Here is a 27636-nt window from a genome sequence, read left to right as displayed (position 1 = left end):
AAACTCATGTTTTATTTCTCATGATCATCATAATGAAAATTCACAGTTACTGAGTAGAAACTTTTATTCCTTTATGTCCCAAGTACATCCCACGTGACGATGCACAATGAAAGATTGAGAAGGAAAATAACTAAAGACCAATATGAAATTTGTTTTTATAATCAGAATTCTCAATCTAAAGTTACTAGAAACAACTTACAAAAATGTACATAGCAATGCTCAGAATATAAATTAGTGATCTTTGGCATGACAGCTAAGAAACAAAATTAAGCAAATACTGTCTGTGGTACAATTAATTCTTGGCTCTGAATTATCTACAAGAAAAATAGAGCATTTTAAACTGAAACAACTGTGCAATACATATTGAGGTAGCTTATGAGTTTTCCAGAAAAATTAAAGTACAACAATTGATTGTATATCACAAAATGGTCCATAACGTCCACATACATCTTTGGATTGTATAGTAAAGTAGTACTTCTTGGAGGCTGTAAATTGTGATAAAGAACAAGCCATTGGTAGTGGCAAAGCCTTTATTTCTCCTATTTTTTTCCAGTGTGATGCACTACTGTTATGGGGGTGTTCATGATACAGGAACAAGTGATAGCTCTCTACAGGAGCGCATTTGGGATCAATCTCTGTAACAGTCCATGATAGTGCAATACCTTTTGGATTTTGCACCTGAGCCAATTTTAGTTCAGGCTTCTGAGGTGGCACAGTGTCTTTGTATCTATCCTTGAGTTCTGGGTATGGCGGTATTCTTGGTACTTCAGGAAGATGTTCAAGAACCTAGGGAGCATTAAAAAATAGGTGAAAAACATAACATTACTGTGCTATTTCCTTAATGAACAAATCAACCAGAGTGTGCTAACTTTTGATTCAGATTAAGTTTTCTCATTTTAAGAAACAATTCTGAACGTGTTAAGGAGTGCACTGTACTAGCTTTACCAAGATTTTTGTGTTGTGGTAAATAATGCAGCCTTAGTCTTATTTTAGGTGTTTATTAGATCAGTATATCTCAGAATGATATGTATAAGAATACTAAATTTAAAAAAAATGTATATTGTTAAATTAGTTTTCTGGTATTGCACAGAATCATAGGATGTGAAGGGACCTCAAGAGATCATGCTACGATGCTTTATTTATTGAATTTATATTACTTTAGTTCTTTTAAAAAAATCCTTCAAAAGACTCCCCTCTAAACTAACTACGTTACAGTCTCTAAGTCAACATACAACCACCATCACAGAAATGATCTACTGATGGTGTATACACATTTAAATTTTGCTAACAAAAATTTATTTCCCAAATATCTATTACTCTCCCTCCACTTAACCCCACCCCCACCCCACAACACAGCAGAAGACATAAAGCAGATAATGTGTTACATTTATTTTGGTTGTCCCAAATTTAGTGCTGTAGACATCACCATTACATCTGGGCAGCCGGGCAGAGTAGCAATTCACTTAGGCTATGTCTACTCGGTAGGAGCTATTTCTGGATACTGTAGTATCCCAAAATAGGAGCCCGCATCTGTGCAACACACCTGTTACCTTGAAACAGATTTTGAGATAATGGGCACACTATTCCAGCATCACTGTATACCTCATTGCAGGAGGAGTACAGGGATGCCTCAAAATAGCACTTTATTTCAGCATGTGGTGCCATTTAGACACACCACATACCAAACTTACCTATTTTGAATTCTACTCAAAATAAGTCATGCAATTTGTGTAGGGCAAATTGCGTGGCTTATTTAGAGGTTAGGGTGCTGTGTAGACCCAGCCTAAGTGTTCTGTTATTGCATTCTGATAAATTTTCCAAACACACCTACAGTGGCAGCCAGACAACACCACATTCCAGAGGGCTTTAAACTAGGTTGGTCAGGTGACAGTGACACAAGCCCTAAGGTAAGTGGGGAAGGAGAAAGGTACAACAAAGGAGGAACCCTGATTCAAAAAGAGAAAGTTGGCCCATCGGCTAGTTATCTAAGGTGTTTGTATACAAATGCAAGAAACCTGGGAAACGAACAGGAAGAACTAGAGGACCGGGCACAGTCAAAGGAGTATAAGGTAATTTGCATAACAGAGACCTGGTGGGATGACTCTCATAACTGGAGCACTGTCACTGAAAGCTATAAACTGTTCAGGAAGAACAGGCAGGGGAGAAAATGAGGACGACTGGGGTTGTATGTAAGAGAGCAGTAGGATTGTTCAGAGCTCCAGTATATATAGAGAGAGACAAGCCCATTGAGTGTCTTCGGGTTAAGTTTAGAGTCAGAAGCAACAGAGATGATGATGTGGTTGGTATCTATCTCATCCACCCGATCTGGCAGTCTATAGCAGAGAAGGCTTTCTTCAGGCAACTAAGAGAAGCTTCCAAAGCACAGGCCCTGGTTCTCATGGGGGAGTTTAGTCACCCTGACATGTGTTGGGAGACAAATACAGCACACGGACAATCCAGGAAGTTTTTGGAGAATGTTGGGGATAACTTCTTGGTGCAAGTGCTGGAGGAACCAACCACGGGCCATGCACAGATGGACCTGCTGCTCACAAACCAGGAAGAACTAGCAGGAGAAATAGAAGTGGGTGGCAACCTGGGCTGCAGCAGTCATGAGATGGTGGATTTCAGAATCCTGACAAAAGAAAGGTGAGTAGTGAAATGCAGACCTTTTCTTTCAGAAGAGCAGACTCTGACTCCCTCAGAGATCTGACAGGCAGGATCCCCTGGGAAGCTAATATGAAAGGGAAAGGAGTTCAGGAGAAAATACAGTTACCTGTTCTGCAACTGGTGTTCTTTGAGATGTGTTGCTCATATCCATTCCAAGCTGGGTGTGCACTGGCACACACCCAGTCACCTGAAGCTTTTTGCCCTAGCCAGTAGCCATAGGGTTGGTGCGGTGCCCCCTGGAGTGGCGTAATACGGCAATGCATATATGCACCGCCCGACCCCTCCCCCGCTCAATTCCTTCTTGCTGGCTATTCCGACAATAGGGAAGGTGGGAGACTTTTGGAATGCACACAAGCAACACATCTCAAAGAACACAACACAGAACAGATAACTGTCTTTTCTTCTTCGAGTGATTGCTCACGTGCATTCCAAGTTGAGTGAACACAAGCCAATGCCCAGGAGGTGGGGTTGGAGCCCTGAAAGGAATGTAGGACAGCCCTGTCCATAGCAGCATCTTCCCTTGTGTGCTGCGTTAATGAGTAACGTGCTGTAAACGTATGAATTGAGGACCAGGTGGCCACCCTGCAGATGTCCTGGATAGGCACCTGCACCAAATACGCCACAGGGGATGCATGCGTTCTAGTGAAGTGAGCCCTCATTGGAGGAGGGGGAACCCCTGTGAGGTTAAAACACTTCTTGATGCATGTCACTATTCAGGAGGAAATCTTCTGGAAGGAGACTGGAAGGCCATTCATCCTATCAGCTACTGCCACAAACAGTTGCTGAGTCCTTCTAAAGGGCCTAATCCTATCCATATAGAATGGCAGTGCCCTCCTTACATCCAAGGTACGTAAACATTGTTCCCTCGGAGACACATGAGGTTTTGGATAAAATACCAGTAATGAAACATCCTGGTTAACATGGAACACAGAGACCACCTTCAGTAAGAATGCAGGATGAGGTCTCAGTCTAACCTTATCCTTATGAAACACTGTGTACAAGGGGTCTACTGAAAGTGCCCACAGCTAAGGTACTCTTCTGGCTGAGATTACTGTGATCAAAAATGCTGTTTTGTAACTCAGAAACAGCAGGAAACAGGTAGCCAGGTGTTCAAAGAAGGCCCCATGAGCTTGGCTAACACCACACTGAGATCCCATGGGGGCAGTGGTGCCCAAACCTGGGGCCTGATTCTTTCTAAACCTTTCAGAAACCTTTTAACTATGGGGGAGGAGAACATGGAAGATGTTCCATGACCTGGGTGGAAGGCTGCGATAGCAAGCCCTCCTTTACTAAATCCCATAGGAAATCTAAAATCATGGGGATGGGTCCAAAGAGACTAGGTTCATGGCTGCCCCAGGTGTGCTCCCCAACCCCGGTCTGAAGCGTCCATTACTAGGGAAAGAGAGGGCTCCTGAGGGGCAAAGTGGATTCCTGTGAGGACAACTCATTCATCCAACCATCAGTGCAGGGTCTGCAGCAGCACTGTAACCAAGTCTAAACAGTCTCTTACAGGACGGTACACCGACACCAGCCAGAGCTGCAGAGGGCACATTCTCAACCTAGCATGCTGTACCACAAAGGTGTATGCTGCCATGTGACCCACCAGATACAGACAGCACCTGGCCATCATGGTGGGAACTAACAGTATGTCTTGGATGACTGCCCCTGTGGTTCAGAGCCTGTTGTCTGGGAAGAACGCCTTGGCACACCTGGCATCCAGTTGGGCTCCTACAAACTCTACTGACTGAGATGGGAGCAACATCAACTTTGCATCATTGATCAGGAGACCGAGGCTTACAAAGGTTTGACGGATCAACTGTACATGACGAAGCACCTGTTCCGTGGAAAGACCCTTGACTAGCAAGTCATCCACGTATGGCAACAGCTGCACACTTTGCCTGTGCAGGTGCGCTGCTACTCCTACCATGCATTTGGTGAAGACCCTTGGGGCCACGGACAGACCAAAAGGTAGGACTGTGAACTGCCATGAACCTGAGAAACCTCCTGTGAGGAGGGTAGATTGCAATATGGAAGTATGCAGGCTGTAAGTTTCGAGCTGTGAACCAATCCCCCTGCTCCAGAATCGGGAGTATGAGACCTATAGGGATATCATACGAAACGTTATCTTTCTTATGAACTGTTGAGTCCTCTTAGGTCTAGAATAGGTCTCAAGACCTCCTTTGGTTTCAGAATTAGGTAATACCTGGGACAAAACTTCTTTCCCCTGAAACTGGGAAGAACTTCCTCTATAGCCCCAGAACCCAGGAGGGATTGCAATTCCTGATGTAACAGGATCTTGTGAGAGAGGTCCCTGAAAAGGGACAGGGAAGGGGGCTGGGAATGGCAGTACAAAGAAAACTGAATGGCGTATTCCTTCTCTACCGTACACCTGACCCACTGGTTTGTGGTGATGCTGCACCACATAAGGTAGAAGGGGAACAGACAGAAAGACAAAAGCGAGGATGCTGGAGTAGGCAAAACCGGTTCCATGCTCTCGACTCTGCCATCAAAACTGAGGCCTATGCCCCTGTGGGCCTTTTCAATTACCCTAAAGCTGTTGGCTGTTGCCCCCTGCCCATCCTATTCCACCTGCTACCACTCTCCCTTTATGTATGCAGAAGTTGTCTCTGCTGTGGATGGGGGTTAAAATGCCTGAACTGGTTAGCAGGTGTATGTACGCCTAAGGAGCGCAGGGTGGCCCTAGATTCCTTCAGAAAACTGGGTCGGGCCATCCAAGGGGTCGGGGGGGTGGAAGGGGCATCCAGGATCATCTGTTGGACCTCCTATGGAAGGCCTGAGACCTGTAACCATGCCCCTGTGCATCGCAACTCCAGAAGCCATAACCCACGTGGCAGGGTCTGCAGATCCAGTGCTGCCTGCAGAGCCGCCCTTGAAACCAACTTATTCTCCACCACCACCACTGCAAAGTCCTGGTTGGCTTTAGGTGGTACCAATTCAGAGAACCTGGATAGGGCACTGACTGTATTGTATGTGTACCTGCTAACCAGAGCCTGCTGGTTAGCAGTCCTTGGCTGTAACCCTCCTGTCAAGTAAACCTTCCTCCGACACAGGTCCAAGCACTTAGCAGCTGTGTTTTGGGGAGGGACCTTGGAACCCCTGGTACTCTCTGTGGTTTGCAGAGTCCGCCACCAGGAGTCAGGTGGGGTGGGTGGTAAACAAATGTTCATTGCCTTGGGAAGGGACAAAGGATTACCTCTCATTCCTATGGGCTGAAGGAAGGGTGGAAGCAGGCGCCTGCCAGACTGTTTTTGCTGTAGGGGCAATTGTTTTGATTATAGGAACAGCCACACGGGTGCGATCCGCAGAGGACAAAATGTCCATGACAGGGTCTGTCTCATCCCAGACCTCCTCCACCTGCACCACCAAGTTTTGGGCAACTCCCCTAAGAAGTTGCTGAAAAGCCCTACCATCCTCCAATACTGGTGAGGCCGACGAACCCGTCACCACCTCATTCGAGGAGGAAGAGGATGACAACACTTGCACCTCCAATGGAGAAGGGTAGTAGGGACCTGTTCATTCAACTGGCCCTCCACTGGGATTACGGGGTAGCTGGAAGGCATCAGCAGGCAAACGCACCAGCTGGCCAGAGAAACCCTCAATAGGTGGTACAACCAGTGCCGGTACCAGCCCCTGCCCTTGAGCAGGTACAGGTGCCTGGGCTGGTGCCTGCCCCATCAGCACTGGAGGGATGATCACCAATGGCGCTGACACCATTGGGGTCCATTCCTGCTGTGAAGGGGCCGATGATGGTGCCGAGGTCGACACCGACAAGATGGAAGCTGGTGGCTCCATGACATTCACCGCTTCCTGCTGTTGCTTCAGTGGTGGGGCACCCAGTGACACTGATGGTGCCAAGTGTGGGATTGGCAGCGCTCCCAGCACCGATGATGTTACTCCCATGCTCTGGCACTGCACCTCGTGAAATGCCCACAGGATCCAGAAGGGCCAATGCTGCGCAGCACGTGAAGTCAGCGGCCAAACCGTATCATCCAAACAATGACTACAGTGCCTGTGATGGCTATGGTGCTACATTCTCGTGCTCTCACTGAGCCCAGAGCTTGAGTAGAATGAGTCTTACTCTGACACAAATTTGGAAGCAGATGACTACAGCAGGACCACCAGTGTAGGTGCCAAAGATGGGTGACATTGGTGGAGCATAGGGGACCTGAAACTGGCCCACTGTCACGCCCTGGAGAGCTGGCACCGGAGCACTTGGCACCAAATATGGCATCAGTGCTTGCGTCGATGTGAGCGTGGGGGGTGGTGCCAGTGTCACGTCCGGAGGCTCCATCCACTCAGTCTTAATGCTACGGTGCCAGTCCTCCATAGATGGAGAAGGACCTGGCACTGTCATTTGTAGAAGGCATCATGCTGCTCAAAACTCCTCCAGCGTTGAGGGCGAGTCCAGTGCCTGCGGGATCCCACTCCGCACTGGCTTCAATGTATGTACCTCCTGCCCTTCAGCAGAATGCACCAGACCCTGAACTTGTGGCCACCACGCTTGGACATTGGCGAACTATGTCTATCATGCCTTCTTCTTCTTCAGCACCAGAGATTGACTCCTATGGTGCCGAGAAGGTGAAAGTGCCTGTGCCTACTCCCAGTGCCAGGAGTCCTTAGATGGCACCGTGGTAGACAGTGCCAGTGCACTTTGCACCGAGAAGGCTCCACTCTCCGCTCCTACTGGGGACTCCTGTGGCTTAACAGCCACCTCCATTAGTGGGACTTTAGGTTGCTGGGCCGTATCTTTTAAAGTTCTGGGCTTAAAGGCCTTACAAATTGAGCAGTGGTCATGCAAGTGTGCTTCCCCCAAGCAAATCATACACGCTGAATGGGGTTGCTCTTGGGCATGTGTTTGCCACATTTAGAACAAGTCTTAAAGCCTGGGGAGCCAGGCATTCCCTGGCACTGAGGCAGATGGGAAGCCCAGCCTCAGCTATCAGGTAAGATAAAAAGGCTAACTATCTAATACTAAAACTACTTACACGTATTTAGACCTATTTACACTATAAACACTCTACTAACTAATAAGTTGAGAAAAGCAAGGCAAGAACTCCAGTGAGTGGCAGTGTGGTGAGAAGGAACTGAGTGGAGGGGTTGAGGTGTGCATATATTGGTCACCATATCAGCACTACTCCAGGGGGCGCTGCGCCAGCCCTCTGGCTACTGGCTACAACAAAAAGCTTCCGGCAACAGGGCATGCACCAGTGCATACCCAACTTGGAATGCACGTGAGCAATCACTCAAAGAACAACTGGCAGTATTTTAAAGAAGCCTTATTGAAGGCCCCAGAACAAACCATCCCGATGTGCAGTAAGAAAGCAAATATGGTAGGCAACCAGCTTGGCTTACCAGGGAAATCCCCGGCAAGCTTAAACTCAAAAAGGATGCATATAAGAAGTGGAAAGTTGGACAGATAACTAAGGAAGAGTATAAACTGTGGGTTCCCAAACTGGGAGGCATGCCCCCGGGGAACATCAGGTGACCCTGCCCCCCTGTCAATCCTTCCCACCCCAAGAAAGAGCCCATACTAGCATTACGTGCAAAAATGGAGATAGTGCCAGCTATCTGCAGCGTATGGGGGAAGCCCCACAGCTATATGACAGGTCTGGGGTCTCAGGAAGCATATGCACTGCTTTCCCTCCCCAGAGAGCTGGCATGTTTCCTGAAAAGCTGGCTCTGTTGCCCATCCGTGACTTCTTTCCACCTGTTGCCTTCCTGTGTGGGGAGTGGGGATGGGAGTAGGAGCACCAGGAACATGTCAGCTCCAATGGCTCATAGTTAATTATTTTATTATTATAGTTGACCTGAGTTGTGTGTGTGTGTGGGGGGGGAAGCCCCTCATCCCCAAAGCACTCCCCACCGCTCCCCCAGCTTAAATCCCACACTCACAGGATGGAGGAATTACATTCAAAGTATGGGAGTATCATGCTGGGGCTGGGGAGGCTGGAAGGGCCACACTCAGAGACTAGAGAGGCTGGGTGAGTTGCACTGAGGGGCTCAGGGGAGATACAAACAAAAATGAAACCTGACAAATCAGCTACATAGAACAGAAGCAGGGGCAAAAGTGCGGAAGGGAGGAGGGGGGCAAAAATTACTTACTGCAAGAGTCTATTAAGTGGCTTCCCTGGCATGGCTACAAATATCTAAAGGTGGAGAAGCTGTCTTTGTAATGCATAATTGCTTCGCTGTTGACAGAAATAGCTGCTAGATGTGGCAGCTTGAAGGAACTGCAAATGGCTTCGTTAATAGCCACATGCAGCTCCAAGCTGCTGGCAACCATTAAATTTAATCAAAACCCATGGGTTGGGAATCCCTGCTGCACAGAGTTCTATACATTTTAGGTTGAGAACAATTAATTGCTCCGGGAAGCATCTGTATTGATCCAATAAAGATTTATAAATCCGGATAAGTAGTATAAAATTCTATTTTAGTTATATCTAATTTAGGATAATGTTGTAATAGTTTCGTATTAGGCAAATTGTGAGTATTTGCTTGTACCTGTATCTGATGTTGAACTCAGACTTAAGACAAATATTGTGGAAAAAATATGGTAAGTGTTAAAAATAAAACTTGATGTTCTGTCTAAATGCTAATGAAAGCACCTTGTTGCATGAATGAGGAACACATGTAAGGCCATCACCAGATGTTCTAGGAGGGACCAGGACAAGTGCCAGGATGGTTGTATGTCCCCATTAAAACATGAGAAGGGGGCATATTAACAACTCTGGAGAAGGAAGTGGGAGTTATCAATGAGGACAAGACAGCAGTGATCAAGACCAGCATAATGGGACAACAGATGAGAAGAACAGTTTAAGGAAACATTAAGAAGCTTGAGAAAACAAGTACTTGTTTATAGAATGACTGTGCACAATCCATGAATCCCACTGGAAGAAAACTGCTGTAAGAAGGGTCTGCTCCGCAAGACTCCGGATTCGCCTCTCACTTCCACTGAGATCTCAGCCTAGGCTGAAAGGAAAATGGTCCTCATCCATTCTCATATTTCATTAGTTTGGCCAACTAATTGAAAGCAAGTAACAGACTGATAACACCCAACTGGCAAGACAGACAGACAGCATATGTGAGTGAGACAGCACATGCTGTTTTGCTACTCCATTCTCAATCAATACAGCCCAATGCCTTTTCCCAAGAAAAAATTCCCGTGTGCTTCTCATAAACCTAACAGACAGATCACAAAAATCATAGTCCATAAAAGACTATAAAATCCCATTACCATATCTGGTTTTACACTTACAGCCCAAGGTCTGCAAAACTTTCCTGCGTGGACAGAAACAGATTTTACCCAGTTGATGATGATTTGATATCTTATGCCATAACAAAACTGAAGGTGTTATGTGGTGTATCCTTTAAAGTGGCATTCCAATGGTACAAAATGTGTGCTAGCATGCAACAGTATGGAATACAGCTCCTTTCCCAAGTTGCTATTTTTATATTTACACACACGCACCTTACGAGAAGAGTTAGCAATTACTGATGAAGAGAACCTTAAAAACATGAATTAAGTAACAAGTGACACTTATGTGTGTCTGTAATAACAGATCCAAGACACATGAGGTGACGCATACTTCTCAGCGGCTTGTTAATTCATATATCCAATCATGACACTTTATGCCCTGGCTAATCCAAGCATGCATGATACAAGAATGGAATGGGGGCACAGACTGAAGATCTACACTATTCACAGTGAATTCTCTGTCATTTTGGTATGAGGGTGATGTTTTAGAGCTGCTACTGATTTTTATTTTAGTCCACAATCAAGAAGCAGACAAGTAAAAGAAGTTCTGCGGAACCCAGCAGGGTAAACTCCCACAGGCAAAGCAGCTTAATAAAACCCAAACAGAATGTTCAAATACTCCTGATATGAGAAACTGATGGACCACAGAGACCATAGATGATCATGTCTTGAACATATGCACAACCTATTGTGAACATTGCCTCCTTCCAGCAATTCATATGAGTCAAGCTTATATTTGTGGGTGGAACTTGGAAGAACAACTACCATCTCTTTCTCCCCTCCCTTTGATCTTTTTTCCTGAATGAAGTGTGACAGTTTGCTGTACCCATATGATAGCATGTGGTGCTCAGTCCATACAATAATCTGGTTCAATTCCACCTCATTTGCCCCACCAAAAACATACCAATTCTGAACATTGTAGTTGCCACTATCCTGGAAATTGATAAAAGTAGTGGCCAATATTTTATAGTACTTCAAATCAGATGGGAATTAGGAATGATAAAATAGTTAACCAGTTAAACAATAACATTTAACTGGTTAATTGTTTTAACGTAGGTCCACCAGCAGAATTAACTGACAAGGGCTTGTTAATAAGTCTCAGGCTTACTTGTATGCTTAGCAGTTAACAACATACTGGGAATTCCAGCTTTAAAAGTACACAAAGTATTCATGTCTAAGTATAGTAATTTATGAGATGTCATCTGCTAAATATTACGTTAGAATTACAGGGTTGAAAACAAAGACGTGATAAATACCTGATTATAAGGGCTGGTAACTTGTGACTTATCAGGACAAAACCACATGATTTTTAAACCCATCAAAAATCTGAGAATCCTAGCTGTCCAATAGTAATAAAACATGGGATTTTAGATTTGACCTTTAAATTACTGGTCCCTCATTCTAGCTGTTTTTTTCTGACACTGGAGCAGATCTGAATACATAGAGTGTTGGACCACTGATGAGTGAACTTTTCCACCCTCTTTTCAACTAAATTGCAGAAAGGCATTTTTTTTACCCTTGACTGAATTTCTCCTTGCCTTTTGCTCTTTGTCCCACAATAAGATTTCTTCTACTGACACATCTTCGATAATAGTTTTTTGCATGTAGCAATGCTTATCTAAATAATGTTCTTCCTTTGGTATTGCTTCTTCTTAGAGTTGGTATTTTTGTTAAGAGTCCTTACCGTTTTAGGAGCTATTACTGCAGTAAAAGTATTTCAAGGTCACTGAAGACTTTACTACTCTTTCATAATACAATACTACCTCCTTGTGGCTTAAAAGAGTAAACTTACCCTTTATCAAGCAATTTAGTTTAAAATAAATATAATGATACACATCTTGTAGAGCTAGAAGGGACCTCAGGAGGTCATCAAGTCCAGTCCCCTGCCCACTTGGCATGGCCAAGCACCATCCCTTTTTTTACCTATTTGCCCCAGATCCCTAAATGGCCCTCTCCACAACTGAACTCACAACCCTAGGCTTAACAGGCCAATACTCAAACCACTGAGCTACCCCTTCCCAACAACTGAAAACCATAAATGTCTTTTAAAAGTCTGTTTTAATTCCCAGTATATTATATATGCTATAGACTCATGAAGAGCTAGTCAGTTGGAATTTGTAAGCACTGTAAATTTGATATATAAAAAAATGTAGAAAGCTTAAGAAACAAAAAATTACCTTAGCTGACGCTTGTGCTGGTGGCTCATGACAATCTGATTTGGGGCTTCCTGGCTCTGAATTACCTTTCTTTGATGCAGAATATTGGTGTTCTTTTACCTTGCCTGTGAACAAAATATTTCAAAAACTGTAATTTTCTCCTAATTGAAAGTGAACTGGGTTAAAAACCTGTATTTCACATATTGTTGGGCTTTGTTTACATACTGGAGATTTCTCAAGATTGTGAAAGGTTGTAAACTGAGGACTCTGAGCGATGAAATCTCCATTTCCCAATGAAACACACAGGCAGCTGAGTGCAAAACTGTTCATATTGCTCAAGTGCTCCAGCCTAATATTTATGGTCTATCATTACATAAGAGAAATGGGAACAGTTCAATCTTCAGTCCATCTAATTGTCCGTCTTGATATGTTATATACTGATTGAAAGAGAATTACATAAGTTCATGAAGGATAAGGGTATCAATGGCTGATAGCTCAGATGTCAAGCATGCAATCTCATACTCTGCATGTCCCGCAACACCTGATTTTGCCAGAAGCTAGCAGTCAATGACAGACAGATCACTTGGCTAAATTGCCCTGTTCCGTTCATTTTCTCTAAAGTAGCTGGCACTGGCCATTGTCACACACCAAAATAGCAGGCTACATGGACCACTGGTGTGACTCAGTATGGTCACTCTTAAGCTCTTATTCCTACCCATACTAGATTCAGACCAACTATTCAACTAACAGTTAGCTGAACATCTCTGAGTAAGATCTTCCATTACACAATATCTTCATCTATTCCAAAATAATTACAGTTTCACATATTCTTCAAATGACTACATTAAATACCCACCATTAAAAAGCAACATTGTCTAGGTGGGAAGCAAGAGCCCTTTAACAGCACAGGAACAGTAAAATGGCAGTTTAGAAATGTAACAACAACAGAGAAAAAAAAGCAGTCCAGTGGCACTTTAAAGACTAACAAAATAATTTATTAGGTGATGAGTTTTCACGAGACAGACCCACTTCTTCAAATCATAGCCACACCAGAACAGACTCAATATTTAACGCACAGAGAACCAAAAATAGTAATCAAGGTTGACAAATCAGAAAAATATAATCGAGGTGAGCAAATTAGAGAGTAGAGGGGCGGGGGGTGTCAAGTATTAGATAAAGCCAAGTATGCATACGAGCCCCTATAATGACCTAGAAAATTCCCATCCCAGTTCAAACCACATGTTTGCGTGTCGCATTTGAATATAAAAGAGTTCAGCAGCCTCTCTTTCCAAACTGTTGTGAAAACTCCTCTTCAGTAAGATCCAAACTTTCAGGTCATTAACAGAATGGCCCACTCCATTACAAGCCATGCAAATGGCCATTTCAAAGTTTACTAATGAAGCACTGAAATACATATTCAGCTCCTCATTAGAATGCCGGCAGCCGTGACACTTAGAAATTGACACGGCTCGCCACCTCGCGGCTTGTCCAGATAGGAATAAGTCGATTTCAAAGTTGCCAGGGTCCTTTTGAAAAGGAGCCCCATCTGGATGAGCCGTGCAGCAGCGAGCCACATCTATTTCGAAGTGCCATGGCTGCCGGTATACTAATGAGGTGCTGAATATGTTTTTCAGCGCTTTATTAGTAAACTTAGAAATGGCCATAGTGTAGAATGACAAGTTTGTGAATCAGGAGTGTTTTTATGTCTAAGAGAGTTTGAAGTCTGTCCAATATACAAAGCATCTGGGCATTGTTGGCGCATGATGGCATATATGATTTTAGTTGAGGAACATGAGAACGTGCCCGTGATTCTGTGAATAACCTGGTTAGGTCCAGTGATGGTATTTCCAGAATAGATACGTGGACAAAGTTGGCAATGGGCCTTGTTGCAAGGAAAAGTTCCAGGACTGGTGTTCCTGCGGTATAGACTGTGGTTGTGGGTGAGAATTCTCATAAGGTTGGGAGGTTGTCTGTAGGAGAGAACAGGCCTGTTACCTAGGCCTTAATCTGGATGCCACACTCCAGAAGGCCCTAGATGACAGGCCTGTTCTCTCCTACAGACAACCTCCCGACCTTATGAGGATTCTCATCCACAACCACAGTCTATACCGCAGGAACACCAGTCCCGGAACTTTTCCTTGCAACAAGGCCCGTTGCCATCTTTGTCCACATATCTATTCTGGAAATACCATCACTGGACCTAACCAGACTATTCACAGAATCACGGGCACATTCTCGTGTTCCTCAACTAAAATTATATATGCCATCATGCGCCAACAATGCCCAAATGCTTTGTATATTGGACAGACTTCAAACTCTCTTAGACAAAGAATTAATGGGCATAAAACAGACATAAAAACACTCCTGATTCACAAACCTGTCAGTCAACACTTTAATGGAGTGTGCCATTCTGTTAATGATCTGAAAGTTTACATCTTACTGAAGAGGAATTTTCACAACAGTTTGGAAAGAGAGGCTGCTGAACTCTCTTTTATATTCAAAGGTGACACATTAACATGTGGTTTGAACCAGGATGGGAAATTTCTAGGTCATTATTGGGGCTCGTTTGCATACTTGGCTTTATCTAATTCTTGACTCCCCCTCCCCCGCTTCTGCCTCTCTGCTCTCTGATTTGCTCACCTTGATAATATTTTTCTGATTTGTCAACCTTGGTTACTATTTTTGGCTCTCTGTGCCTTAAATATTGAGTCTGTTCTGGTATGGCTACAGTCTGAAGAAGTGGGTCTGCCCCTCGAAAGCTCATCGCCTAATAAATTATTTTGTTAGTCTTTAAAATGCTACTGGGATGCTTTTTTGTTTTGATAGAATATACTGGCATACTGGCATGGCTATCTCTTTGTTACTAACAATGAAGAAGCTTATTGTTTTAAATGGAATTTTTTCCAGGATACTGCCTAATACCCATCCTCCTGCAAAAACTGGCATCTGATCTTTAATTATTACAAAGATTCTGATGCAATTTTAAAATTAATTAAAAACAAAATCAAGAGCACAGTACTTTTTAACTCCAAATCAGAATGTTAGTTCTGTACACCCTGAGGCTAGAGCCACACTACAGCAGGTCAAGCTGCTCAGGGTCCATCTTCCAGGGTTTCATTTTGCAAATGCAAGAAATGGTGCTCTCAGGAGCCAACGCCATCCCCTGTACACCTCGCAAGAGGCAAGGAATAAGGAAGGTTCACCTTGTGCCATGTTGATAGACATGGAAGTCGACAGTGGATAAATCAATTTAGGTACACAATTGGCGTAACTAAAATTGCGTATTGGCAGTCAACTTCTATGTCTACTGTAGACATACCTTGAAATGGAAGCAGGCAATTTACCAAACTATTCATCACCACTAGTACTGTTTCCTGCACAGAACTGCAAAGGCATCATGCTCCAGTATGCCATACCATCAAGCTATTTTTAGCTGGTATGGGTATACTGGAATAACACAGGAGACATCTGACCCCTCACATCTCCTCTCCATTTCTTTGGCCTGGGTCTACACCCCCTCCTCTTCTACGGAGCTCCTTTCCCAGTGTCAAGGGCAGGGAAAGAAAGCACCACAATGCCCCCAGCCCCATCAAAGACATGCCATGTCGCTCTGTAGAAACTGGCCAGGGCCAGTAGTTCTGCTTCTTTTCTTGCTGCCCCTTCTGTCGGGGAAATGAGCAGAACACTGTACTGAGTTCTGTACACACACACGGCAGCTCTGTGCAGGGGCTGAGGGTTCGGCTACTTTTCCCACTAGCTCCTTTCTCCTCCATCTGTCTCTCCCCCAGGAAACATGGGATGGAGAAGGGAGCTATCTAGGAGGTGAAGAACATGGGGGTTTTAGGCTGGTGGGGTGAGATGAAGTCACATGGGGAGATCATGTGATCCTCCCACTCCCGTACCAGCAAAAACATTTGTTCACTCCAGGATCCTGAACTCTCCCATCCAGGACTTGACAGAGAACAAACTTTACTTAGTTTACAAAAGATAAGATTACAAATCACCCCAAGACAGTACATCACCAAGCAACAAATTTCACTGTACCAAACTACTTGAGTTCAAATCTGAAGCTGGACAGTTACATAGGGGAAAAAAAAAGTTATTTACCAGAAACTAGAGTTCTCCAAACATACGACCCACAAAGGTCCCTATTGTGCTCTCCCTATCTGTGACTACTACATGCCCTGCTCACCTCTACACCTAACTGAGGTCTTCTCATTGCAGGACCAGTGGTACTTAAGTAGCCATCTTATTCTGTGGGCGGGAGCAGGTAAACAAGGAACAGTAGTCTGACTCCATTATGGGGGATACTTAAGAAGGTAAATCAGGCTATATTGTGAGTAACTGGATCTTAGTTCCTAGCTCCTATTTTAGTTCAGCTGATGGGAACAGACAGGTCAGCTACAGCCTTCAATCTTAGTGAAGTACTGGTTCTTGACTGGCATCTGTTTGTATCACTGGAGAGAGGGACCAGGAACAGTTGCATTAGCAGGGTCATATATCATTACAGTTGGGACATTGGATCCATGAGTTAATAAGCACATATCCTTTACAAAGCAAACTATTTCGGAACTATACTTGGATTGCAAGTCCCGTCAGAAGAAAGATTTTTGTTTTAAGGACTATACACCCATCTCACAATGCCACAACATTACTTGTTGTAGGTTTAAATCAGATATTTCACAATTACTTCTTTTATATTTCAAATTTTCTTTTTCAGTATCTCTATAAACATTTGTCCTTCACCTTTATTAAAATTGTGCTTTTCTTCTTCTGTTAGATCAATCACTGCAGATTTTGTTTTTTCTTCGGAATGCTGTAACAAACAATGGCAACTCCAATTAAATTGCTTCTAAAGTGGCTTAATTAAAATATGCATATAAATACTCCAGTGCAAATTTATAAAGTGTCAGGATGCAAACAAATTAAACATTCAAAAATGCCCATTTTTCATACAAAATTTCTTGTAGATGTGAAAAATAACAAATAAGCACAGGGAATAAGTAGCAGTATCAGAACTCAAACATTTTAAAATATACTTGACAGATCACAGCAGATAATCAAGCCAATCAGTCAACAGTATGAGGACAAAACCTTCGAAAGACAGATTTCATAAACATTAATGGTGACCACTCACTCAGACCAAAACTACAGTGACAGTTTTTCACTAGTTTCCTTCTAGGTAGCTATGCTTAAGGATGAGTTTTCAGATAACCTGCACAAGGCTGCCAATAAACTTTTTATTTCGATGTTTGACTGAAATAAAGCCTTTTTTTCCCCTCTTGCTAAGCGAAGATGTAGAATTGTTTAAAATTACTATAGTTAATAAACTACAACCTAAATGTAAGGAATAATTTAAGATAAAACAAATATTTATATAGTAGCTTTACTTAGCTTTAAAACAATTATATCTTGTATACACTATCTTCCCTTGCCCCTCTCAAATTCCTGCAGTTGCTCCCACTGGTATAGTTCCATCACTGGTAGCTGATGGGTAGTGAGAAAAGAACCATTTTCCCACCACCATCTTGTCTAACAACTAATCCATACTTACTGGAAGATCAACTGTGGGAAGATCAATCTTCTGGAGTTCAATTTTGCCGTGTCTTTTACGTCTGTTAAGATGTGGCAAAACTGACCTCTCTGGGCTCGACCATCGACCCCTGAACTGTACACTGCAGCATGGAGTAAGAGACGGATGTTGATGCAAGACTCCCAAGCCCCGGACTACACTAGAGAAGAAGTCGATTCTGATACGTTGATTCCAGCTACACTAATGGCATAGCTAGGATTGTGTAGCTCAACTTGACTTTTTTCCCTACTGTAGATTCACCCTGAATATCCCTAAGCAGGCTTATGCTGCATGCTAGTAGAAATGCCAGATTCCCCATATAAGTCCCTGTTTGCACTTCTGCGATCACCAAGGAAGTTCCACTTTTCATTAACTAAAACAGAAATTTTTGGAGGGGTGAAGAGTGGAGGGAAAGGCAAGATGGGAATCTAAGTGTAGAAAAAACTGGACATACACCATCCTAAAAAAGATGTGATTTTAATATGTTCTGCTGCTAAAGTCTAACCACAAGCTTAGCCTAATTGAATTATACACATATATTGGCTTATATAAAAATATCCTCTGATGTGAACTAAACAAAAAATGTCATTTTGATCAGCATTTTCACACTATGTTTTGTGAAAGATTAGGTGTAACATCTAATTTACATTTGGAAAGGTTAAAGTACAATTTTCAGTGATAAACTCAAACTAAACTACTTCCCTAGACAGTGGTGAAATGAATCATAGAATCACAGAACAACAGAGCTGGCAGAGACCTGAAAAAAAGCCATCGAGTCAAGCCCCCTGCTCTAAGCAAGGCCAAACCCATCAGATCAGCCTAGCCAGGGCTTTGTTCAGGCCAGACTTAAACCCCTCCAGGGATGAAGACTCCACTGCTTCACCACCCTCCTAGCGAAAAAGTTTTCTTAATGTTCAGCCTGGACCTTCCCAACCGCAACTTGAGACCATTGTTCTGTGTTCTGCCATCCATGACCACTGTGAACAGCCTCTCCCCAGCCTCCCTTCAGTAAGTTGAAGGCTGTTATCACGTTTCCCCTCAGTCTTCTCTTCTGCAGACTAAACAGTCCCAATTCCCTCAACCATTCTTCATAAGTCATATGCTCCAGCCCCCTAATTATTTTGGTCGCCCTCTGCTGGACCCTCTCCAGTGTATCCACGTCCTTCCTATAATTGGGGACCTAGAACTGGACACAGTACTCCAGATGCGGCCTCACCAAAGCCAAATAAAGAGGAACAATCACGTCTTTGGATCTACTGGCAACGCTCCTCTTGATGAACCTAATATGCCATTAGCCTCCTTGGCTACAACGGCGCACTGTTGAGTCAGGCCCAGCTTCTTGTTCACTACAACTCCCAGGTCCTTTTCTGCAGAACTACTACCGAGCCAGTAAGACCCCAGCCTGTAACAATGCTTGGGATTCTTCCAGCCCAAACGCAGGACTCTGCAATTGTCCTTATTCAACCTCATCAGATTTCTTGCAGCCCAGTCTTCCAATTTGTCTCAATCAGTCTGGACCCTGTCCCTACCCTCCAGTCTATCTACCTCTCCCCCTAGCTTAGTGTCATCTGCAAACTTGCTGAGGGTGCAATCCAATCCCTCATCCAGGACATTGATAAATATGTTGAACAGAACAGGACCCAGAACTGAACCTCAGGGCACTCCACTAGAAACCGACCGCTATCCCAACATCAAGCCGTTGATCACTACCCACTGGGCCTGACCATCTAGCCAGCTTTTTATCCATCTAATCGTCCATTTATCCAATCCACATTCCTTTAACTTGCTGACAAGAATATTGTGGGAGACCGTATCAAAAGCTTTGCTAAAGTCAAGATAAATCACATCCATTGATTTCCCCCTATCCACAGAGCCAGTTATCTCATCGGAGAAACTAATCAGATTGGTCAGGTATGACTTGCCCTTCATGAATCCATGCTGATTATTCCTGATCACTCTCCCCTCCTCCAAGTGACTCAAAATGACTTCCTTGAGGAGCTCCTCCATGATTTTTCCAGGTACTGATCTAAGACTGACTGGCCTATAGTTCCCTGGATCATCCTTCCTTTTTTTAAAGATGGGCCCTATATTTGCCTTTTTCCAATTGTCTAGGATCTCTCCCGATCTCAATGATTTTTCAAAAATAACGGCCAAGGGCTCGTCAACAACATACGCCAATTCCCTCAGAACCCTAGGATGAATTAGGTCTGGGCCCATGGATTCATGCAAATTTAGTTTTTTTAGACAGCTCCTAACCTGTTCTTTCCCTACCAAAGGCTTTCCACCTTCATTCCACAATGCATCACTTACCGCATTAGTCCGGGAGCTGTCTTTGTCCGTGAAGACAGAGGCAAAGAAAGCGTTAAGTACTTCAGCTTTCCCTACATCATCTGCCACTGGGTTACCTACCTCATCCAGTAGGGGCCCCATGCCCTCTCTGATCACCTTCTTCTTGTTAGCATGTCTGTAGAAACTTTTCCTGTTATCCTTCACATTCCTTGCGAGTCGCAATTCCAGTTACACTTTTGCCTTCCTGATAACTGCCCTACATTCTCAGGTTATACCTTTATATGCCTCCCTAGACATCTGTCCAAGTTTCCACTTTTTTTAAGCTCCCTTTTTGTGCCTAAGTTTTCTAAAGGATTTCCCCATTAAGCCAGTCTGGTCTCCTACCATATTTAATTCTCTTGCTGTGCATCGGGATGGTTTCCTTCTGTGCCTTCAATAGGGCTTCCTTAAAATACTGCTAGTTTTTGTGGACTCCTTTTCCCTTCATGGTAGCATCCCAGGGGATTCTGCCCATCAGGTTCCTGAAGGAGTCCAAGTCTGCTTTTCTGAAGTCCAAGGTGTGTAATATGCTGCCCTCTTTCCTTCCTTTGGTCAGGATCCTGAAGTCTACCATCTCATGATCACTGCTTCCCAGGTTGTCCCCCACCTCTACCTTCCCTATTAGCTCCCCCCTGTTTGTAAGCAGCAGGTCAAGCCGCGCACAACCTCTGGTTGGGTCCTTCAGTAATTGTACCAAGAAGTGATCCCCAACATTTTCCAGAAATTTCCTGGACTGCTTGTGTACCACCATATAGGTCGCCCAACAGATGTCAGGGTAACTGAAGTCCCCCACAACAATGAGAGTCAGAGATCTGGAAACTTCTCTCAGTTGTCTAAAAAAAGCCTCATCCACCCTCATCATCCTGATTTGGCGGCCTGTAGCAGACACCAACCACCACATCTCCAGTGCTGCCTACACCACTAAGCCTGACCCATAGATTCTCAACAGGCTTTTCTCCCTCTATGTTTTGGAGTTCCAAGCAATCATAGTGCTCTCTTACATACAGTGCAACTCCTTCTTCTTTTCTCCAGGTCAGAAAACTTTTAAAGAGATGATGGCCAGGTTGGAAGAAAAATCAATATCCGGGAAGAGCCGGAGTGGCCTTTCTGTCAAAAACGGTTCAGAAACTGCATGAAACCCCTCATCAGTTCCATCTGCGGTTGAGCGCTACTTGGAAGAACCACATGGGAAGTAACCCTGAGGGGCTTCAGTATGTAAGTCCGATGGTTAATAATTCTCTTCCCCACATACAGGAAAGAGTAATATGCATATTAACATGGAGACCACCGTCAGTGACACTTTAGACCTGTTGGCCAAGGCTTATCTACAGGTGCAGCCAAAGGGAGGTCAGAAGGCACCTGTAACAGCATTGCAGGACCCCATGGTAAAAACAGAGGGCCCAAAAGGAAATTTCCAAGGACAGGGTAAGGACACTAAACCTTACAGGAACCAGGCCGGGGATCAGTACAACCCTAAACAGGGTCAGTGGGACCATAATCAGGGTGTCATTACAGGTGAAATGCAGGAGCAAAAACCTACTCCAACACCTCGGAATGAAGCTTTCTCCACGATGACCATCCTGAGAGCAATACAGCAAACACTAGAAGCTCCTCAGGAGGACATGCGAGAGGTCCGGAGATGCCTCAATGAGTTGGCTATGGAAAATTGCCATCAACCTCCTCAGCCTCCTGTAGCTACCATCACTTTGACTCAAACACCACCTTTAGACTGGGCCTGTGCCTATCCACCTACTTATGAGACCACATCTGAAGACGAGGAGGATCAGGAAGACATTGTGCCCGTGGATGCTAATCAATATCTGGCCTGATGCCAGAAGGCCCTGACCAGTGTCATGTCACTGGGACAGGATGAGCATGGGAGACCTACAGTATCCACTGTGGTAGGCGGCCTTCACCCTAAGTTTATTATAGATACCAGGGCAGCTATAAGGATCCTACATACAAGACATCCTAAATCCTCTCCCCTGTCTTCAGGGAGAAAGCGAATATTGGGCACTGTAGAAAATCGCTATATCATCGCAGTCACGTCTAAACCAATAGTCATACAAATTGGGGAGGTATCTAAAATCCATTAATTTGCATTGCTCCTCTTACCAGACTCAAAGAGCAATTTGTTAGGAACCGATTTCTTAAACAAACAAGACTGTGCCATGGATTTGCAGAAACAGGAGTTATACCTCACTGTGAGGCCAGAAAATCAGTGTTCCTCAATAGACAGGCCAGAATATAGCATGGTTGGTATGGTCACATCACAAGAAACCACTGACCAAGATAAATCTAGTCTGTCAACTCTGATAGCAAAGCATAGGAAGAATCCACAGCTGAAAGCTCTAATTCATAAATGTGCAGCTGTGTTTGCTAGTCATAAGCATGATTGTGGTCTCATGGCTGTTACCATAGTAATAGATGGGGGAGAGATACCTGCACTAAAACAATACCCGTACGCAGATCAAGCTGTGCCCTACATTGCAAAAACTGTAAAGTCTTTGCTGGCACAAGGGGTAATTTGCAGGTGTACCTCCACTTCAAACTCACCCATTTGGCCTGTAAGAAAGCCTGACGGCTCGTGGCATCTTACTGTGGACTACCGGCATTTGATCAGGTTACATCCTCCTGCGCGCTGACTGTGGCAAAGATGCCAGACTTGGTCAAGGCTTTTGATCCAAAAGCAAGATACTTCACGGTGCTAGACATTAGTAATAGCTTTTGGACGTTACCTAAAGCACCGGAATCACAATATAAGTTTGCTTTCAGTTTCCAGGGAGTGCAGTACTCGTGGACCAGACTTCCTCAGGGTTATAAAAACTGTCCTGCACTCTTTCATGCTCAGAAGCAAAGGGTACTGGAGCCATTTCTAAACCTTCTATTTTGTTTCAGCATATGGATGACTTATGCCTAGCAACTTGGACTGCAGAAGAACATCTAGAGGGCCTAGACGAGTTGCTGCAGATTCTGAAAGAAGCAGGACTTAAGTGTAACCCAGATAAAGTACAACTCATGCAGTGTTCAGTTTTCTTTTTAGGTCTCCAGCTAGATGGGGATGGTCGCTCTCCCGCTCTGCAGAAGGTGGAAGCAATATGACAGCTACCACTTCCCACCAACCTGAGAGCCTTACAGTCATTCCTAGGTCTGGCCAGATTCCACTGAGACTTTATACCGGACTTTGCTTCTACTCCAAACCCTTTGTACCGACTACTCCAGAAGAACATTCCATGGGAATGGACTGAGCAACACTCTGAGGCAGTTTTTAGACAGAAACAAGCTATCAGTAGTGCTCCAGTCCTGATTTCTTCAAACCCAGACTTGCCTTTCCATCTGGAGGTAGCGGTGAGTGAGAATGCATTGGTGGCTGTTGCATCCCAAGAGAGGCATGGGAAAATTCGACCTATAGCCTACGCCTCACGCTTATTGTCTGCAGTGGAGCTAAAATATAGCACCTGTGAGAAATATTTGTTGGCCACTGGTTGGGCCATACACCATTTCGCTTATCTAATTGGCCTTAATCCAATCATCCTGCACTCATCTCACACCTCTCTGAGGTTCCTATTATCCGACTGAGTTAAAGACGGTCAGGTCTCAAACGCACGTTTGGCACATTGGGCATTGCTCCTCCAGAGGAGGGATATTTCTGTGAAACATGTTAAAACTCCTTCTTTGCTGCCCAGTGCTTTATTATATGAGGGAGAAACACATGACTGTACGAGCGAGAGTGAACAGTGTCTAACAACAGAGGAACAGAGACCTGCTCCGTTTGCTCCATTAACTAGAGATAAAGACTCTTTCAAGGGGTACCATTTCTTTGTGGACGGGTAGAGCTTTTATAATAAAGGCACCCCGTATACAGGGTTCAGAATTTTTGCTGTACCACCTCCAGGGAGCGAAGAACCATGGGAGGAAGCATATTCATGCATCCCTCATTTGGCTCAATACGCTGAGTTAGCAGCTGTAGCTTGTGTGTTACAACACTGTTTGCAAGCCTCTCTAAAAGCTCAGTGTGAGGACATCTGTCTATTTTCAGACTCAGCATGGGTATGTAACTCCCTCACAGAATTCCTTCCCTATTGGGAAAGGAATGGGTTTGCATCTTCTGATGGGTCTCCACTTAAATATGCTTCTTTGCTACAACGTATATATGAATCTGCCAGTAAGCTAGCTAGTCATCGTATAAAGTTGTCAGTAAAAAAGATCAAAGCACATTCAAAAACGGACCCTTATGTGACTGAGAATGGAAAAGCAGACAGATTAGCTCGAGAAGGAGCACGTTCAGGAAGGCCCTGGAAGGAAAAGACCCCAGGGAAGAAGGAAGTCACGCTACGGGCTCTCTCAGTTGCAAAACCTCAGGTACTGGACCTTAAGGCTTTACAAGCCTTAGATAAAGAAATTACAGAGGTAAAACGAGAAATTTCCAGAACTGATGGAGAACGGCCCAGATTAAGCCCCCTCTATGGGAGGTACTGACAACATTTACAGGTTATTGACGACATTCTGTTATACACAGGAGGCCCATTTTCCGTATGGGTGGTACCTACCCCAATTAGGAAAGAAATGATCTATATGGTTCATGACACTCCTACCGGAGGCCATCAGGGGACGGAGAAAACTATACAACATTTACAAAGTGTAGGCTGGTGGCCACTTATAGAACTGGACGTGCAGCAATACTGTGATCATTGCTTAACCTGTGCTCAAGTTAATCCTACTGCAGCCAAACGCAAAAGTGCCTTTACAGACTCAGGCTTATGAAGGATCTTGGATAACACTGCAACTTGATTTCATCGGTCCTCTTCCACGAACCCCCCAAGGTAACCAATATTTACTGGTGGTGGTGGATCTGTTCTCAAAGTGGGTGGAAGCCTTTCCTCTGAAAATCAATACCGCCAGAGCTACACATCCCATACAGACCACAGTCATCTGGGATGGTGGAACGAACTAATCGGACCATTAAGCTAATGAGGAGGAAACTGGTTGATGCAAATGGCTGTAACTGGGACACACTCATGCCTTTAATCCTCCTGGCACTTCGAGCTACTCCAGCTGCATCCACTGGGAAAACACCCTTCGAGGTAATGACTGGACAGAGGATGTGTTTACCCAAGCATTTGATCTGGCATACCAGTGGCACTCAACTAGAAGGGATCAAAATGGACGCATACCTGCAAAATCTGAGAGAACATTTAAATCAGGTCCACTTGCAGGTAGTCACCAAATTGGGGAAATCAAAACAGAAGGCTAAAGCCTATTTTGACAAAAACCAGAGAGAGAACACTTGGGAGGTCAGAGACCTAGTCATGTTATCATCTTATAAAGTCCCAGAACACAGCCTGTGTAATCAATGGATCGGGCCTTTCCAAATCATCAACAAACTCAGCCCAGCAGTGTATAAAATCAGAATAACTGAGGGCAAGCGTGCCAAAGATAAGATCTATCACACTAACCAGCTCACGTTGTATCAATCATCCAGGTCTCCAGAACAGATGGAGCAACCTCTTGGTGAGCCCACTGTGGCAGGAACTCCTGTTGATCCAGAATCTACTCAAAAGTTACCCGAAGAGTGACCATGGACTGGGTTGTGCGACTGATGATCTATTACTCCATCATATTGATCCGGAGACTGGACCTGTATACAACCGTGAGCCCCCAGATCGAACTCAACTTGAAGGACTTTATCATTCAGAACTTGAATAGACTTTCCGGTCCTCAACCCTTGAACCCGAGATATTATCTCCTGTCTAAAAAGACTAAGAAGATTGTTTTTGTCAATGTGGGCAAAAAGATTGTATTGCGAATGTCTGGAAACAGCACTGCACACCAGGTACAGCAGATGCTATCTGACTCGAAGCATAAGGTAATCCTATCTTTTGTTTGGGGTTGGTTAGCAGAATCTAAGGCAAAAACCCAGAACTATGAAAATATTGTTATGTGGAAACCTAATCCAAATCAAGGGGAATTGGTAACTGTGGTAAAAAGACAGGTGAAATTCTCCATTTGGACAAACCAAACATCCTTAATAATTGATGACATACCCAGCTTTATGAGCGGAAAATATCGTGCTGGGATATGTATTGCCCCTCTAAATTGTATCTGGACAACCCATTTTGTAGTAAGCGTCCAACCCAGGGGAAATGCCCTTCAGACCCTAAGCAAAGAGGACCCAGAAATTGCCAAAGTTGGTCCTCACCCAGGATTTATAAATCAGACGATCAGGAATGTTACCGGTGTTAGGGGGGAGGAAGTTACCTTCAAATACCAACTAAAAGGGATAACCTCATTGCCAACCAGTGGTTGGGTAAGAGTTAAACCCCTAAAGAAAGATGCCCAGACAGCAGGATGCAAAGGCAGCCCAGCAGTGGAAAAAGGGTGGAGGCAGTGGTGGAATGGATGGTGCCCATACTGTGTGATGGCTGGAGTAGAAAGATCTCTCAGGCTTCCATCCACACCCTCAGAACTGGTGTTTGGATTGTTGAGGTTAGGATGCCATGGGCTTTAGTGTTGTTGCTGGTGGGGTCTTTGCCATTGGGACCTGTACATCTGGCAAGGTTCAAAGCATTGTGGTTGTTGCTGGAACTGCTCCTGTGGTTTCTGATAGGGAGAGTAGTGGGCCTGCTTGAATGGCTGAAGGTGGATGCACATCTTCAGTGTACGCAGGATGGTACAAGAATTCTTCCTTAAGTGAAGGACCTTGTCTGTCTTTTCAGTGAAAATGCTGCCTGTCAAAGGGGAGGTCCTTCACTTTTTCCTGCAAGTCCTTGGGGACTCCCAAGTGCTGAAGCCAGGATGTGCACTCCGTGACCACTGTGAAAGTCAGGACCATCGCCGCCGTGCCTGCCCCATCCATCATAGACTGAAGAGCCATGCAGGTGATTATGTGCCTCTCATGGATGACATTCATGAGGGCTGGGCGCCATTGCTCAGGTAAGGCAAGGACTAACGCCTGCAGTTTGGAGTAATTTAGATGGTTGTAGTTGGCCAACATGGCCACATAATTCGCCTCGCACAGGAGCAAAGTGCAGGAAGAATACAATTTGCATCCCATGATGTACCACTTTTTACTCTACTTGTCCTGAGGTATGGAATGGAAGGACTTTGTTTTACTGAGGACAGCATCCACCACCAACGAATTTGGCTGCAGGTTGGTAAACAAGAACCCTGTGTGGTTGGAGGCCATGAAGTAGTACTTGTCAGCCCTCCTGTTACTGGGAACAATGGATGCCAATGTCTACCATATGACATTGGTGGCATCCATAATGGCCTTGTCCATGGGCATCACGACCCTGGAGGAGGAAGGAGGCTGTAAGGGTGCGGAGAAGCCTGTATTGTTTAACTGGCATCTCCTACAGGTACTCTTCCTGGGCCACCCACCATAAGAACTCCTGGAGCCTTTGAGTCACCTGCAGGGGGAGGCAACACCGAAAACTCTGCATTGCCTGGTGAAGCTGAGAGAATCCTCATCCCCAAAATGTTGAGACAGTGGATATGTCGCCAATGTAGTAGGCTGTGATGACATGGGGTGACCCCTGGACACTGTGGATGGTACCAGCAGGGAAGAGGAGTGGGGCTACCATGCCTGCCATGATGACCATTTGTGATGCTGTCCCACGAGGGCATGGATAGTGGTG

The 27636-nt window shown here is 44.6% G+C and overlaps 1 protein-coding gene across 7 annotated transcripts in view; it reads right to left on the bottom strand.

The window, feature by feature from the left end:
• ATF7IP2 (activating transcription factor 7 interacting protein 2) overlaps positions 1-27636 on the bottom strand; it is a 131712-nt gene continuing 104076 nt past the window's right edge. For all 7 annotated transcript variants that reach the window (XM_075010306.1, XM_075010312.1, XM_075010308.1 and 4 more), the window contains 3 exons: positions 16846-16915; positions 12121-12224; positions 1-786 (listed from right to left, as the gene is read on the bottom strand). In XM_075010306.1, coding sequence (XP_074866407.1) covers positions 394-786; positions 12121-12224; positions 16846-16915 — 567 coding nt within the window. In that variant the 3' untranslated portion in view covers positions 1-393. The remainder of the gene's footprint in view (positions 787-12120; positions 12225-16845; positions 16916-27636) is intronic.

This window comes from Carettochelys insculpta, chromosome 16 (genome assembly GCF_033958435.1).
Source record: "Carettochelys insculpta isolate YL-2023 chromosome 16, ASM3395843v1, whole genome shotgun sequence".
NCBI classification, from domain to species: domain Eukaryota; kingdom Metazoa; phylum Chordata; order Testudines; family Carettochelyidae; genus Carettochelys; species Carettochelys insculpta.
Note: the sequence above shows the minus strand (reverse complement) of the source record. Positions and strands in the feature narration are given on the sequence as shown.